Source organism: Echinops telfairi, unplaced genomic scaffold (genome assembly GCF_000313985.2).
Source record: "Echinops telfairi isolate 266 unplaced genomic scaffold, ASM31398v2 ScPeMD7_7469;HRSCAF=8507_0, whole genome shotgun sequence".
Lineage (NCBI taxonomy): Eukaryota > Metazoa > Chordata > Mammalia > Afrosoricida > Tenrecidae > Echinops > Echinops telfairi.
The window spans coordinates 81,590,419-81,605,750 of NW_022111372.1; the positions used below are offsets into that span (position 1 = coordinate 81,590,419).

Below are 15,332 nucleotides of genomic sequence, written 5' to 3' on the forward strand. Positions count from 1 at the left end.
CGGGAAGATCCCACGCGAAAGGAGTTTTACCCTAGAGGAGCCAGCCTTCTGAACGTGGGAGCTGTGAGGCCTCGGGTGATCACAACCCCAGCCATTATTTGCATGAAGGGGGAAACTGAGGCTCAGGGCGCAAATTGGTTCCCCAGTAGTACACGGAGTTGGTGGCGAGGTAGGCTGGGGACCGTAGGCTCTCTGCTTTCCACCTGGATACTCCTGCCCCGGATCTGGCCTGAAAGAAGGGCGGGGGTGGCTCTGAACAAGAAGGTTGCCAAACTGCCTGTGCAGTTCTTCGCTTCCCCTTCCCACTCTGCGCCAACAGCCGCCCAGGTCAGCGCTGGAGGGGACGGAACCAGACAGTGCTTCTAACCGGTCCCTTTCTGAACCGCAGGCCCTGAGCCCTGCAGACTCGGGGACCTGCCCAGCGCTGCCCGGTAGCAGAGTTTGGAGAGCAATGAGCAGATCTTAGCCCATTCCTGCGTCTCACTCAAGCTTGGCTTCGTTTTTTGTTGTTTTACTAGATGAGGAATTAAGTCCTTTTGTAGATAAAAACCTTAACGCCCAGGAACTTTTTAAAAGAGGCTGTCTTGGGAGTGGCGCCAGGTTGAAGCCCCTTCTCTTCAGGCAGCCTCTTGCAACCTTTCTCCAGTGGAGTGCCTGGAACAGCTGGAACGTCTGAGGAGGAAGCTCTGATCCCAATCATCCCAGAGATCCTGGGTGGTGTGGGGTACAGTTTAAGTAGCATTTCCCCCAGGCTGCCTAGTTCATGACTCTGCTACAAGTGGATGTTAATGGTATCCACAGATGCCTGTGTCTAAGCAGCCTGTCTTTGGGGAGCTAACAGGTGAGCCAGAATCCCCCCCCTGGGAAGAGCCACAAACATCTCCGATGTCACTTCCCTTGGGTCTTGCCAAGTTCCTTGAGACAAATCCTCAGACAACACAGAGTATGGACAAAGCACATGATAAAATCGGCCCCTGCCAGCTTAGCAGATCTACCTGTGGCACAGCTTTAATCCCCCTAGGACTCAGCAGGAAGCCACAGACTTACCTGTGGGGGTACAATGAGGAAAAGGGCAGTTCTTCTCTATTTGCTTCTGGGGTTCTGACTAACAAAAGAGGGTGATTGGACTGGAGAGGGCACCCGACACCCCATCTCAAGCTGAACAGCCAAAGAAGGAAAGAGAGGGTATTGAGTCAGGGTCTATGGTCACAAAGGGAGGTGGGGGAGTGTGTCTCCTGAGAGATTTCGGAGACAGACTTGGGAGCACAGGCTTTGGAGTCCCAGGAACTTCTGGGGAGAGGGGGGGGGGGGAAGAAATCTGCCTTTACTTGCTATCTGAGTGTCCCCTCCCTGCCTTGGCTTCTTCCTCTGTCAAATGGGAGCTATAGGACTGGTAGATTTCCTGGAGGGTACTCACACACTATGGAGCTACCAGTAGCTCTTGGAGAGACCTAAGACGAACGGAGTAGAACAATGCCAGGCAGATTTCAGCACCATGTTAACAAGGACCACAGTGGTTCAGGGTTTGGGGATTACCTGAGGTGGCTCCAAAATGTTCATGGTGTATTAGCGCTTAAATTCCGAGCACTCAGTGTCTGGTGCTGGCGTAGAATATTGAAAGTACCCTGGACTGCCAAAAGAACAAACAAATCTCTCTTGGTAGAAGTACAGTGAACCCTCACTTCGCGCTTCGACTTCCGCGGCTTCACTCTATCCCGGTTTTTGCGTAACAGCGCATGCTCTGTCATTACTGCCACTGATTGGCTCATACTGTACACGCTTTTGTCTGCATCGCTATGTATCGGAGCTACGTATCAGATGCATTTTTGCTTTTGTACAGTGTACTGTAATTGTTTGCGATTTTTAAGAAATTTTATCTAAGCCCTATGATGGCTCCTAAACGAGCTGCTTCTTCTAAGCCTTCTGACAATAAAAATAAGCGCCAGAGGAAGATGCTCACCATCCAGGAAAAGGTAAAACTTTTGGATATGATCAAAGATGGCAAGAAAATCGTGGCGGTTGCACGCCATTTCGACTTGAATGAGTCTTCCGTTCGCTCCATCCGTAAAGAGGAAAAAAACATCCATGCTACAGCTACTTTCACTTTCAACAAGGAAGCAAAGCGCATCGTGACAAGTCATAATACTGTAAACTAGATGCCATAAATAATATAATAAATAATAAATGATAATTGTAACGTCCAAAATGTTTTACTGTATTTTCCCTTTTTCGTTTAATAAATTGGGTAATACGAGTGTAATGGTGACTAAAGGGTGTTTTTTCATGTCCTCTATGCTCTAACTACGAAAATATTTGATTTACAAATAAGGAATCCTACTTCGCGGAATTTCATTTATCACGGTAGGGTCTAGAACCGATTAACCGCGATAAACGAGGGTTCACTGTACAGCCAGAATACTCTTTAGAGACAAGGATGGCAAGATGCCGTCTCACGTCCTTTAGATATGCCATCTGGAGAGACCTGTCCCTGGAAAATGACGTCATGCTTGGTAAAGTAGAGGGGCAGTGGAAGAGAGGAAGGCCCTTGATAAGATGGTTTGACAGAATGGCTGCGAGGATGGGCTCACACTTGAGAACAGCTGAGAGGAAGGCGCTGGACGGGGCAGTGTTCTGTGGTACATGGAGTCGCTGAGTCAGAACCAATTGCATGGCCCCTAACAGCGGCAACAGGTTGTGGAAAGCTGTGATTTACAGGAGAAATTCAAACCTCAAGTTGCAACATTAAAAGATTCTGTGGAAAAATATTGAATGACACAGGGAGGCCTCAAGACATGTTGTCAGGAAAGAATGCATAGGTGCCAGAATACGTAAAGACTAGCACGTGAGCAAGAACCAATGGTACCGGAGGGAGAAGTCCAAGCTGCACTGAAAGCATTAGTCAAAAATAAGTTTTCAGGAATCGAAGGAATACCATTTGAAATGTTTCAACAAGCTAATGACACACTAGATGCACACACTCATCTGTGCCAGGAAACTTGGAAGACAGCTATGTGGCCAACCGACTGGAAGAGATCCCTAATTGTACCCATTCCACAGAAAAGTGACCCAATAGAATTCTCAAATTATAGAACAATACCATTGACATCGCATGCATGTAAAATTTTGCTGAAGATCATCCAACACTGGTTGCAGCAATACATTGACAGGGAGCTCTCAAAAGTTCAGGCCGGATTCAGAAGAGGTTAAACAAGGGATATCATGTTGATGTCAGACAGATCTTGGCTGAAAGCAGAGAATACCAGAAAGATGTTTACTTTAGCTTCATTGACTATCCAAAGACATTCAACTGTGGATCATAACAAACAATGAGTAGTCCTGAGAAGAATAGAAAATCTAGAACACTTAATTGTGCTCATGTGGAACCTGTACATAGATCAAGAGGCAGTTGTGCAATTTGAATAAGGGGATACTGAATGGGTTAAAATTGAAAAAGGTGTGGGTCAGAGACTGCCAAAAGGACAAACAGATTTGTCGTGGCAGAAGTACAGCCAGAATGCTCTTTAGAAGTAAGCATGGCGAGACGCCATCTCATGTTCTTTGGACATGTCAGGAGAGACCAGTCCCTGGAGAAGGACATCGTGCTTGGTAAAGTGGAGGGGCACTGAAAGAGAGGAAGGCTCTTGTGTTAGGTCGGATCAACTAGAGAAACAAATTCATAAACACGCATATGTGTATAAGAGAGAGTTGTATATAAAGGGTAATTGTCCATTAAGAAAGAATCCCAACCCAGTCCAGTCCAATCTAAAATCATAAGTCCCAATATTAGCCCATATGTCTGATACCAATCTATAAAGTCCTCTTCAGACTCACGAAACACATGCAATGACACCGAATGCAGGACGATCACAGGCCAGTGGGTAGAAGGTCTTTGGATCCAATGGTATTGTAAGCATCTCAGCACTGTCAGAGGTCTTCACATGGCTTCTCCATCTTCCAGGGATGCATCAGGGTAGGTCCATGTGGCTTCTCCTCAGGGATGTCTCTCAGGGAGTCAGCAGAGAGAGCAATATCTCCCTCCTCCAAGAAAGGAAATACAGGAGTTCCCAGACATCTCAGGAGAAGGCCATGCCCACACAGAGGCCTCATTGGTTATATCTTGATTGACAGGCCGGACTCCACCCCTTCATTTGTAATCCTCTCAAATTGACACCAGATTATGTAACTACCAGAGCCCTCAATGAGATGGATTGGGCTTAAGTATAAGGACAGTTGTGAGGATGACACAGGACCTGGTGATGTTTCCGTCTACTGTATGTATGGTCACTGGGTCACAATGAACGGGAAGCAACTAGATGGCACCTAACAATAGCAACAATGTGGTTTATAGAGAAAGCCCCAAGTCCATTGTGACCTTCCGCATAGCTTCAGCCTCCACTAAATTCTTTCTGCCAGTTAACCAGCAATATGAACAGCCTTGCCCTCAGGCAGAGTATGTTTGAAAGAGATAACTACCACCCCCAAGGTAGTCCAGGGAGGGGCCTTCTACCCTCAGGGACTGGCCTGAGTATGCCCCTGTGGAATTTGGAGGACGAGGGTCCACATGATTGAGTCATGTCCTGACTACATTGGTCAGAGGGCCCCAAACTAATCTTGTCAGGCTTTTCTACCTAGAGAAAAGGGAAAAACTCACCACCATGAAATTGATTCCCATTCGTAGTAACCCTACCGGATGGAAGAAAACTGCGCCTGTGGATTTCCAAGATTATAAATGTTTACAGGGGTGGAAAGCCTCATCTTTCTCCTTTGGAGCCAGTAGTGGTTTCAAACTGCTGACCTTGTGGTTAGCAACTCAGTGTGTAACCCTCAACACCCCAGCGGGCCCCCGATTTAGAATAGTGTGTGCACAGTCCCACCTGCAACCATGATGAACCGATAGTGCTTTTGTGACCGTCACCTTGTACTCCTCGTCCCAGTGAGCGGCCAGGTGTCTGAATCCTTTGACACCATCATGGCCTCATGCTGATGGTTCCTTTATCTGGCTGGATGAGATGTCTGTCCTGTGTAAGACGTAATCAGTGTCTCCATAAGTTATATTTGAAATTGGGGTCTTTTTTCTCCCCTGAGACAATGGAAAAATTGAATGAAAAAAAATGTACTTTTTTTTCTATGAACTTTTTGAAGCCCCCTGGGGTAGCAGTTCAGATCCTGCCCCTCACCAAGCCAGTAATCTAACCTCAGACTTCTATCCCTTCATCTCTAAAAAGGGTTAGTAATGATGCCAACTTTTTTTTCAGAAACTGGTTTGTGTGTCACAATAATTTAAGTCAATTTTAACTTTGCTTTTCCTTCTTTGACAGCTACTCAGGCAAGTGTTTAGGCCTGATGGGTAAGGGATTGGGAGGGATTTTGAAGTGTGACTCTTTAATTTAAATTGTATGTGCTTTTTACATTATGTAGTACGACATATTCAGAGAAAGACATACGGCGCCGCAGGGCCTGTCTCGTCAAAACGGTGCTGGCACCATTAACAACTCCCCATGTTGTTCTTTGTCCTTTTTCTTCCCCACCTACACGGCTTCCTTCCCCAGCCCCGGCCCAGGCCAGGTCATGGTCTTCAAAGTCTTTTCCTTGGGTGTGAGAGCCATTTTCCTTTTTCTTTTTTCCTCATAAGAATGGTGTCCTAGAATATTTATCTTTATGAGATTGACCAACTTTACGGATCATAATGTCTTCCAATTTTATCCATGTTTTGAGGTGTTGGAGAGACTCAATGTCTTTCAGGGTTGCATATTGATCCATTGTGTGTGTGTACCAGAGTTTGTTTATCCATTCCTCTACAGATCATTAAAAAAAATTTTTTGTTCTTGTTTCCATCTTTTTGCTGTTACAGGAATTGCTGCAGTAAACATGGGTCTGCATATATCTGTTCCCACTTTGTTCTTTTCTCTTTAGTGTTCATACCCAGTAGGGAAATAGCATGATCATAAGGTATTTGAATTTGCATTTATTTAAGGAAGCGCCATGCTGTTTTCCATAATGGTTGTACAGTTCTGCAATCCCACCAGCAATGTGTGAGCATTCCAATCTCTCTACATCATCTCCAGCACGTTATTTTCTTTAAATTTATTTAGAGTGTTAGTGTGTATGGTCGGTAGGGGTTATGGTCAGTAGGAGTTATGGCAGCTAGATACTCCTGGCTAAGGAGTCAAACCTTTCAATCAAGTCTCAGCCTGATGACCCTTGATATCTGTGTTAGTCTTGGTTGACTAGAGAAACAAATCCTTAGACACTCATATGTGTGTAAGAGAGAACTTTATATCAAAGAGTAATTGTATATTAAGAAAACATCTCAGCCGGTCCAGATCAAGTCCATAAGTCCGATATTACCCCATATGTCGATACTAGTCCATAAATTCCTCTTTAGACTCACTCAACCATGGAATGGTGCCGAATGCAGGAAGATCAGAGGCCAATGAGTAGAAAGTCTTGTGGATCCAGTGGTGGTGGTGGAAGCATCTCAGCACTGGTGTGGGCCTCCTCTTGGCTCCTCCAGCTTCAGGGCTCTGGCTCTATCAGTGTAGCTCCATGTGGCTTGTCAACAGGAATGTCTCACAGGGAGTGAGTGTATCTGGCCTCCAGTGAGCTGTTAATCTCTGTTGTGCCTTTAAATGAGGTCCTCAAGCATCAACCTGATTGACAGTCTAAGCTCCACCCCTTCACTCTTAATATTCTCAAGTTGACACCAGGTTATGTAACTACCTTGTGTCTTTTCTATAAGAGCAAGATGAACAGAAATGATCTCTTTCTGCCAAGTCACTTTCCTCCTCACTGACACTTCATCTGAGGTTCTGTTAAAAAGCAGACAGCTTCCCGGGCTTTTCCATGATGAAACTGAGGCTCTGAGGGGACTGGAACTGCTCAAAGTCACGTATTTAGAGGTGGATCTGGTCTTGAGGTCCTCCTGTAAAGAAAGGGTACTCTGCCCCTGAAACGGATCATCCACCACCCACAGCTTTATTTTTTGTAATTCAGCCATAGGGGAAGGGGCGCTGACTGACTTTGCCACCCAGAGGCCCCTCCTGGCATCTGTGACAATGAAAGGAGACCCCCCACCCCACCCCACCCCTGTAATCAGCACCAGCAGACCTGAGATATGGATCGATCGACCTTGGGACCAGGAGCAACAAAAGAGTCTGTTCTCTGCCCCCTAAACTAGCTGTTTGCCTGCCGAGAGCCCCTGCGAAGAAGAGTCAGGACTTGGGGGGTGGGGGTGGCGGGGGGCGCGGGGTGCAGTTCCATGGCCAGCTGGAGCTCTGTACTCACTAGGCCACAGGACCCGGGCAGCTGAGTTAACCCCAAGAGCCTGGGCTTCCTCCTGTAGCAAACAGGACAAATAGCTTCCTGTCCAGATGCTGCACGAAGGCTAACTTAGATGCTGTGTCTGTGACTTTGCTTGTGTGCTGCTGTGATAAAATGTACTACAAAGTAGGTGGCTTTTAACCACAGAATCTACTTTTTTCACACTTGTTGAGGCCAAATATCCAAATCAGGGTCTTGATATCGGTTCCTTCTGTTGGCCTTTCTCATGGTCTCTGGTATCTTCCAGCAATCTTTCCCGTGCTCCCCCCCACCCCACACGCGCACTTTCCTTTCCTTTGTTTAGGATAACACGCAGCCATGGCTAGACTCAGGCTCAAGCACCTTGGTGGACTCATGAACTGCCTGGAAAACTCTGCAACAGGAAGGTCACCAGGAGTCCAAATCCACATGACAACAACCCCTAGTTACCAACCACACCTTTAGAAAAATGGTAACAGTTCTATTGACTTATAATTCACATATCATACAATTCAATTAAAAAGAGTTGTGTGCTCACCACAATTTTTTTTTAAAACATTTTATTAGGGGCTCATACAACTGTTATCCCAATCCATACACACATCCATTGTGTAAAGCGCATTTGTACATCGTTTCTCAAAACATTTTCTCTCCACTTAAACCCCCGACATTAGGTTCTCATTTTTCCCCTCCCTACCCGCTCCCCACTCCCTCATCAGCCCTTGATAGTTTATAAATGGGTATTTTGTCATATCTTGCCCTGTCCGACATCTCCCTTCACCCACTATTCGGTTGTCTGTCCCCTAGGGAGAAGGTCACACACAGTTCCATGTAATCGGTTCCCTCTTTCCTACCCATTCTCCCTTTACCCTCCCTGTTTTGCCACTCACACCACTGGTCCTATAGGGCTCATCGGTCCTGGATTCCCTGTATTTTCAGTTCCTATCTGTACCAGTGTACCTCCTCTGGCCTAGCCAGACTTGCTAGATCGAATTCGAGTCATGGTAGTGGGAGCGGGGAGGAAACATTTAGGAACTAGAGGAAAGTTGTATTTCTCATCATTGTTACATTGCACCCTGACTGGCTCATCTCCTCCCCGAGACCCCTCTGCAAGGGGATCTCCAGTGGCCTACTAATGGGCTTTGGATCTCCACTCCGCACTCCCCCCATCATTCACTATGGTAAGATTTTTTGTTCTGATGATGCCTTACACCTGATCCCTTCGACACCTCATGGTTGCATAGCCTGGTGTGCTTCTTCCATGTGGGCTTTGTTGCTTCTGAGCTTGATGGCTGTTGATTACCTTCAAGCCTTTAAGACCCCAGACGCTATACTTTTTGATAGCCGGGCACCATCAGCTTTCTTCGCCACATTTGCTTATGCACCCATTGTCTTCAGTGATCCGTTCGACACCCCATGATCACACAGGTTGATATGTTGTTCCATGTGGGCTTTGTTGCTTCTGAGCTAGATGGCCGCTTGTTTACCTTCAAGCTTTTAAGACCCCAGACGCTATATCTTTTGATAGCCGGGCACCATCAGCTTTCTTCACCACATTTGCATATTCACCCGCTTTGTCTTCAGCGGTTGTGTCGGGAATTTTAAAACATTTTCTTTTGTCTTGTACTCATTAGTGTTAGCTTTCCATTTCTCTGGACCTCTCCTGCCTTGACCCCAAGGAACTATGAATCTGCTTACTCTTTATATCCTGAATTTCATACAAAGAAAAACATACAGAAACCAAAAGCAGAACAAAAGAAACAAACCAAAAAAGCCAACAACAAAAACAAAGTAAAACCTCGATTGAAAAGAAAGAAAACAATAAAAACGTGGAACAAATGCAGAATGGGTCAGAGGAAGAACAGATGATAAGGCAGTAAATGTTAACCCGACGACATCGCCGTTAGTCCCCTTTCCCATGCACTCTGCCTGAGGGCAGGGCTACTCACCTCTCTGGTCAATGGTCAGAGGGGATTCGGAGGAGGCTTAATGACTCAACAGGTGGATTTGGGGCATCACTGTCACCCATAGCCTTCTGCAAACTAGGTGCTCAGAATTTAAGGTCTAATGCTGTTCTCTCCTCCAGTCTTGACTTTTATTATTTACAATCCTTGGGTCACATGGGCTGATGGTATTCTATCCTTGTAGACTTAGCTGATACGTTACTTAGATGGCTGCTTGTTTTAAGACAAGCCTTTAAGGCCCCTATAGTGTTTTTTCTGATAGCCGGGCACCATTATTTTTATAGGTGTAGGGATACGGCTCCCAGCTTCTTTTGAAGAGACATGATCCAATCCATAGTGGGAGGTGTACAATAGTTTCAGGGATCTGCCAAACCCTGAGAGCTTTGAATCAGCATCCAGGTGCGAACTCTGGCTGAATCTTGCTTGTTGGCTAGACACTCCACCACAGGACTGCAAAATTCCTCCTCAGGGCCAGATGCTAAGTACTTAAGGCTGCATGAACCATGGAGTCTCTGTTACGACTACTGTAAGCTCCTGGCTTACTGAGATATCCAACCTCCTAAGTGCCCTTTAACAGTATGGAAATTTGTCTTCACTTTGAAAGGTTTGAAGCAGTGGTTCTCAACCTTCCTAATGCCGTGACCCTTGAATACAGTTCGTCATGTTGTGTTGTGGTGACCCCCCCAACCATAAAATTATTTTCGTTGCTACTTCATAACTCATTTTGCTACTGTGATTGTTCGGGGGGCCCCTGTGAAAGGGCCATTCTCCGACTCCACTCTTTCATCCCAGGCAGCTTCCCTTGCTGCCCACGCAGCCGTAGTCCCTGAGTAGCAGGCTTTCCTATGCAGCTGGGGGGCAGGAGGGCTGCAGGTGTCCTCTGTCCTAGAGCAGCAGCTCAAGCTAATATGGATAGGAATCCGCTGGAAGCCCTGTTGGAATGAGGATTCTGATGCTGGGGCTCTCGAGGGGGACCTGAGATTCTGTGTTTCTGACCAGCTCCCTCATGCTGGTCATTCCTGATCATCTAAAGATAGCACTTAAAAGACCCGATTTTAAAATGCCCGTGACAAATCCTTTCCAGAAGGTGCTGCTATCCTTTGGAATAGTCATAAAAGTCCTTGAAGGACGTGCAGGTGTTTATCTCGGAGACAAAGAGAACTGGCCATTTTTGATAAAGCAGATGTTACGGATTTGGCCTCAATAAAAGCAGTGACCTCCTGGTGGGGAAAAGTTAAACAGTCCTACACGGAAATGCCAAGCTGCTTGTGCGTGGCCTCAGTTTTCTCTTTGTAACAGAGTGACAATCCAGACACAAAGGTGTGTGGGGACTTGGGAAGCGTTTGAGAAGCCTTTGAGGACAGTCTTTCTCAGGTGTGTGGTTTTCCTTCTCTACCTCCCACCCCTCACTGGGGAAAAACTTTGGAGTCCCAGGACCCCCTCCCCATCGCCCTACCTCCACCATCCAAAGAATCAAAGTTGGCAAGAGCCGGGAGAGCTGGCATCCCCAGGGCTCCTCAGGTGAAGGACATTGCCCTGGGATTTTGCTTGAAGCCATCCAGCAAGATATATTCCCTCTGAGGTCAATGGAATCTTTTGACATGCCCAATTAAAATGTAGCCTTTTTTTTTGGTTGAAGGGAACTGGAACAAACTCATCATCATCATAATCCAGTAGCAAGTCTGTGCCCTTTGGACACCAGTACTGGCTCTAATCTCGTTATCGAAAGTCTGTGCCCTGTGACATCTGATTCACATGGCACGACAAAACTTGGTGGCTTCAAACGAGCAATATGGATGCTCTTGGGCTGGCTCCTCGAGCAGCCTGGCAGTGGGCGGCCTGCACATTTCTGGCTGCAGGCCTTTGTGCGAGCGTTCAGTGGCGGTGGTGCCATGACCTGAAGGCTCTCTGAGGCCCAAGAATCTGCTTCCGAGATGGTTCCCTCCCACACCAGACAGGGGCTCTGGGCAGGAGACCTTAGCTCCTACCCTATGGATCTGCCTCACAACAGGGTCACTAGAGGGTCCTTAGGACCCGACACCAGTCTCCCTTGAGTGAAGGATCCAAGACAGAGAGCATGCAGCGTCTCTTACCAGCTAGCCTCAGAAGTCCCCTTCCCTCACTTCTCTGTATGTATTCTTCATTGGGCCGTGGTCGAGAATGTACACAGCAGGACACAGAGCACTTCAGCAACATGTGCAGAGGCAGACCAGTGGTACCGATTTCACTCTTGCAGTGTGGGTCTATCCTCACCCTTGAAATGTCCTCCTCCCAGTCACATCAACTCCCTGCACCCATGCTTCCTTCCTGTGTGATCTCGTGAGTTGTTATGGTCAGGTGGCCGGGTTCCTATAAAATGAGGTGGCAGGTGGGCTATTTCCTGTCTGTTCTAGCTCTCTAGATGAGTATCCCATATCTGAGTAGATAGTTCTTAAAGGAGCGTAATGTTCCAGGCAGGCATTCTTGGTTCGTGATGCCAAAGTATCTGGTTCTAAGAAGACCTTGGGATGTTTTTGATTTTAGCTTTCAAGGTTATCTTAGAGCGATCGTTTCTGGAGTTGGGCTAGCCTCTCTGGCTCTAGAAAGTCGAGTTCATGGGAATGTGCAATTCTGGTTGGTGTTTTCCCCACTGGGTCAAGATTTTCTGCAGACTCTTTGATCAAGCAGTTCAGGCATGGTAGCGGGACACTCCCAAGTCCTCTGGTCTCCTGGCAGAGCAAGCAGTTCTTCCCGGAGGCAATAGTCCCGCGTTCTAGTTCCTCCTGTTTCTGACTCTTCCACTTTCTCTGCTGCTCCCGGTAAATAGAGACCAGTTGGTGTGCCCTGGATGGCTGCTCTTGCCCTCTATTGATCACACAGATCAGCCCTGATATATTGTAGCATGAGACTACTTGTGTTAGGTTGGGTTGACTAGAGAAACAAATCCAGAGACACTCATGTATGTGTAGGAGAGAGCTTTATATCAGGAAAACGTCCCAGCCCTGTCCAACTCTAGTCCTTAAGTTCCACACTAGTTCCTAAGTCCCTCTTCAGACCCATGCACCACATGCAGAATGCAGAACGATCACAGGCCGGCGGGGGTGGGGGTGGGGGTGGGGGTGGTGTATCCAAAGTTCATGGAAAGCCTGGCAGGGTTCCGGCAACTCTCAGGGTGGCCGGCAAGCAGGAAGGTGAAGGCAGAGAGAGAGGCTGACCTCCAGAGGTCACACCAGGTTATTAGGCTGTGACCTGATTGACAGGCTAAACTCTACCCATATCTTCTTACTGATGCCATGTTGGCACCAAAAATGTATCACCCTGCCAAAGAGTGAAAATGCCAGGAGGTGGGCATCACTGGGGCCCAGGTGTTCATCTCATTCATCTGCCTTGATAAGGGACTAATCTCTCCATTTTGCAGATACGGAAACTGTGGGTGAATGAAGTGAAATAACTTAGATATGGTCACATATGTAGTGAATGATAGAGCTGACACCTGAAATTGGGGTGTGGTAGTTACATATCTAGTGTCAACTTGCGAAGGGGTGGAGTCTACCTTGTCAATCTGGTCACAGCATGATGACCTCATTTGGAGGCGCCATGGGATAAACAGCTCACTGGAAGCCAGCTACACATAGACTCTCTGCTTCAGCTTCCTGCTGACGAGACACATGGACCTACGCTAGAGCCCTGGAGCTAGAGGAGCAGTGTGGAGACCCCTGCCAGCATTGAGATGCTTTCACTGCCACTGGATCCACAAGCCTTTCCACCCACCAGCCTGTGATCTTCCTGCATTCAGCATCATTGCATGTGCTGCATGAGTCTGAAGAGGAATTTATAGATTGGTATCAGACAGATGGGCTAATACCGGACTTGTAGACTTGATCTCGACTGGGCTGGGATGTTTTCTCAATATATAATTGTTCTTTACATAAAGCTCTTTCATACACACATGAGTGTCTATGAATTTGTTTCTCTAGTCAATAGAGACTAACACATGGGGGCTCTCTGATGCCCCAGTAAATGACTGCTTGGTACGAGTAGCCTTGTCAGAGAATGCAGAAGGAAGGTCCTCAACCAGCTGTGTCAATCATCTGTTGACTTAAGAAAATGTACCAGGCACTTACTGCATGCCTGAGTTTGTTCCTGGTATTGGGGGTACAGCAGTGCCGTGAACAAAGTGCCAGTCTTCTGGGAATCCCTGGTTTGATAAAGGTACAGGAACTGCAGTAAGTTTTCTGGGCCATTCTTCTCAGTGTATACCATGCCTTGTACTGAAGGTTTATAGGGGTCATCCCATTGAACACAACCATTGTGAGCTGTAGAGTCCTTCTTCTTACTAGTGCCATCAAGTAGATTGCGACTCATAGCGTACTTGTGTGGCGGGGGTTACTTGGTGGTAATCCTAATGGAATTAGACCATTGGTTCTTTCTTCCACAAAGGCTCTGGGTGGATTTGAACCACCAGCCAGCCTCTGGTTAGCAGCTAAGCAGTTAGACATCTGTGCCACTAAGACTCATACTTTCAGTTACCTGGTTTCATAATCTAAGAGATAGACTCTAGCCAGATATTGCCCAGTCTCTCTGCGTCACCCCAACACTTGGCCCCTGGCTGGGTTGGCTGCTGGTGGGCTGTGGGGGTCACCTGTCAGGGCGTGGCTCATGATCCCCCTTTTTGTCTGTTTCAGAAGCACGTGTTCTCCGTGGACATGACCTGTGAGGGCTGCTCTAATGCAGTCAGTCGAGTCCTCAACAAGCTGGGAGGTCAGTGAGCAGCCTCGCCTGGGGGCAGGGCCGGTGTACAGCTCAGGTGCCTGCAGGCTCTGGGCCGGAGAGGCTGTAGTATACTCTGGTAGTTACCGGGCATGATAAATATCATCAATTTCACTGAATTGGGCACTTATACATCGTCTGTCTCTATGGCACATGCTTTGTTAAGCAGACTTCACTGCAATACAATTAGTATTGGACACTTAGCATGTGCCAAGCACTCTTTTGGGGGTCACATCATTTAATCCCCACCACAACCTTTTTCCCCCCTAAGCTTTGTCTTGTGAATCAGTGATGGTACACAGAGCCCATCCGTTTTCTACTCCACAGTCCGTACGCTTTTGTTTTTGAATGACTTTTTATTGTGCACGGGGAGGGGGGTTACATCCCAGACCACCAACTCTGCATTTACCAGTTCAAAACACTCACCAACCGCACTGCCACCCTCCACCCCGACCCCCACTCACATATTCTATCCCACCCCCTCCCCTCTGACTTCTCTTGTCCCTCTTAAGGACCTCCATCCTCCTTGTCAACAAGTCAATACCGGTCAGCCTTCCAGTCCTTTGCTTCGGCGTCCCAGCCTGCCCTCCCCTCCCGTGGGAACCTCCAAGGCCTGTTCCCTGTGGGATGCAAGTCTTTGTGTTTTTGTTGTCTCTTACAGTGTCTGTCCTTTTGTAATTAACTAGCTTTACTCAGCCTATTGTTCTCCAGGTCACACTTTATTTCATTTCATGGATGCAGTGTACCATCCCTTATCCCACTTCCTCCCTCCTGCCTGTTCACTGTTTCCATGCCTCACCTTTCTGAACTTGGCTCAGGGATAGAGATGCTACTCTTTTGAGCTTAGATGGCTGATGATTATAAAGTGGGGGTAGTTCCCTGGTGTTACTGTCCCCCTTGTAAACCTGTCGATTATTTTCCTGGAAATTGAGACACGGAGTGAGCTCCCTTCCAGACCTGAAGGGTGAGTCAGGGCCATCTCGATCCAATCAGTACACTGGGCATTTTCAGGATTCTCCTGCAGGATCCTCCAGGTAGGTTTTGGACTATGTCTGTTTTAAACAGACAGGAACTGAAGTTCAGAGAGGTTAAGCAAATTGCTTGGGATCACACGAGGCCAGCCAGTCACGCTTCAGAGCCCTGGCTGTGCTCGTTACTCTGCGGGCGTCTCTAGTGTGGCATTTTCCTTAGGTGGCACATTTGAGCGTAACATTCGTCATTTTCCGCAGATACGGAAACTGTGGGTGAATGAAGTGAAATAACTTAGATATGGTCACATATGTAGTGAATGATAGAGCTGACACCTGAAATTGGGGTGTG

General features: G+C 47.3%; 1 protein-coding gene across 1 annotated transcript in view; it reads left to right on the top strand.

The window, feature by feature from the left end:
* The window catches only part of ATOX1 (antioxidant 1 copper chaperone), a 23,139-nt gene that overhangs the window by 339 nt on the left and 7,468 nt on the right, over window positions 1–15,332 (top strand). Inside the window, exon 2 of the mRNA XM_045284822.1 lies at window positions 13,928–14,003. Within this exon, the coding sequence (XP_045140757.1) occupies window positions 13,928–14,003 (76 nt within the window). The remainder of the gene's footprint in view (window positions 1–13,927; window positions 14,004–15,332) is intronic.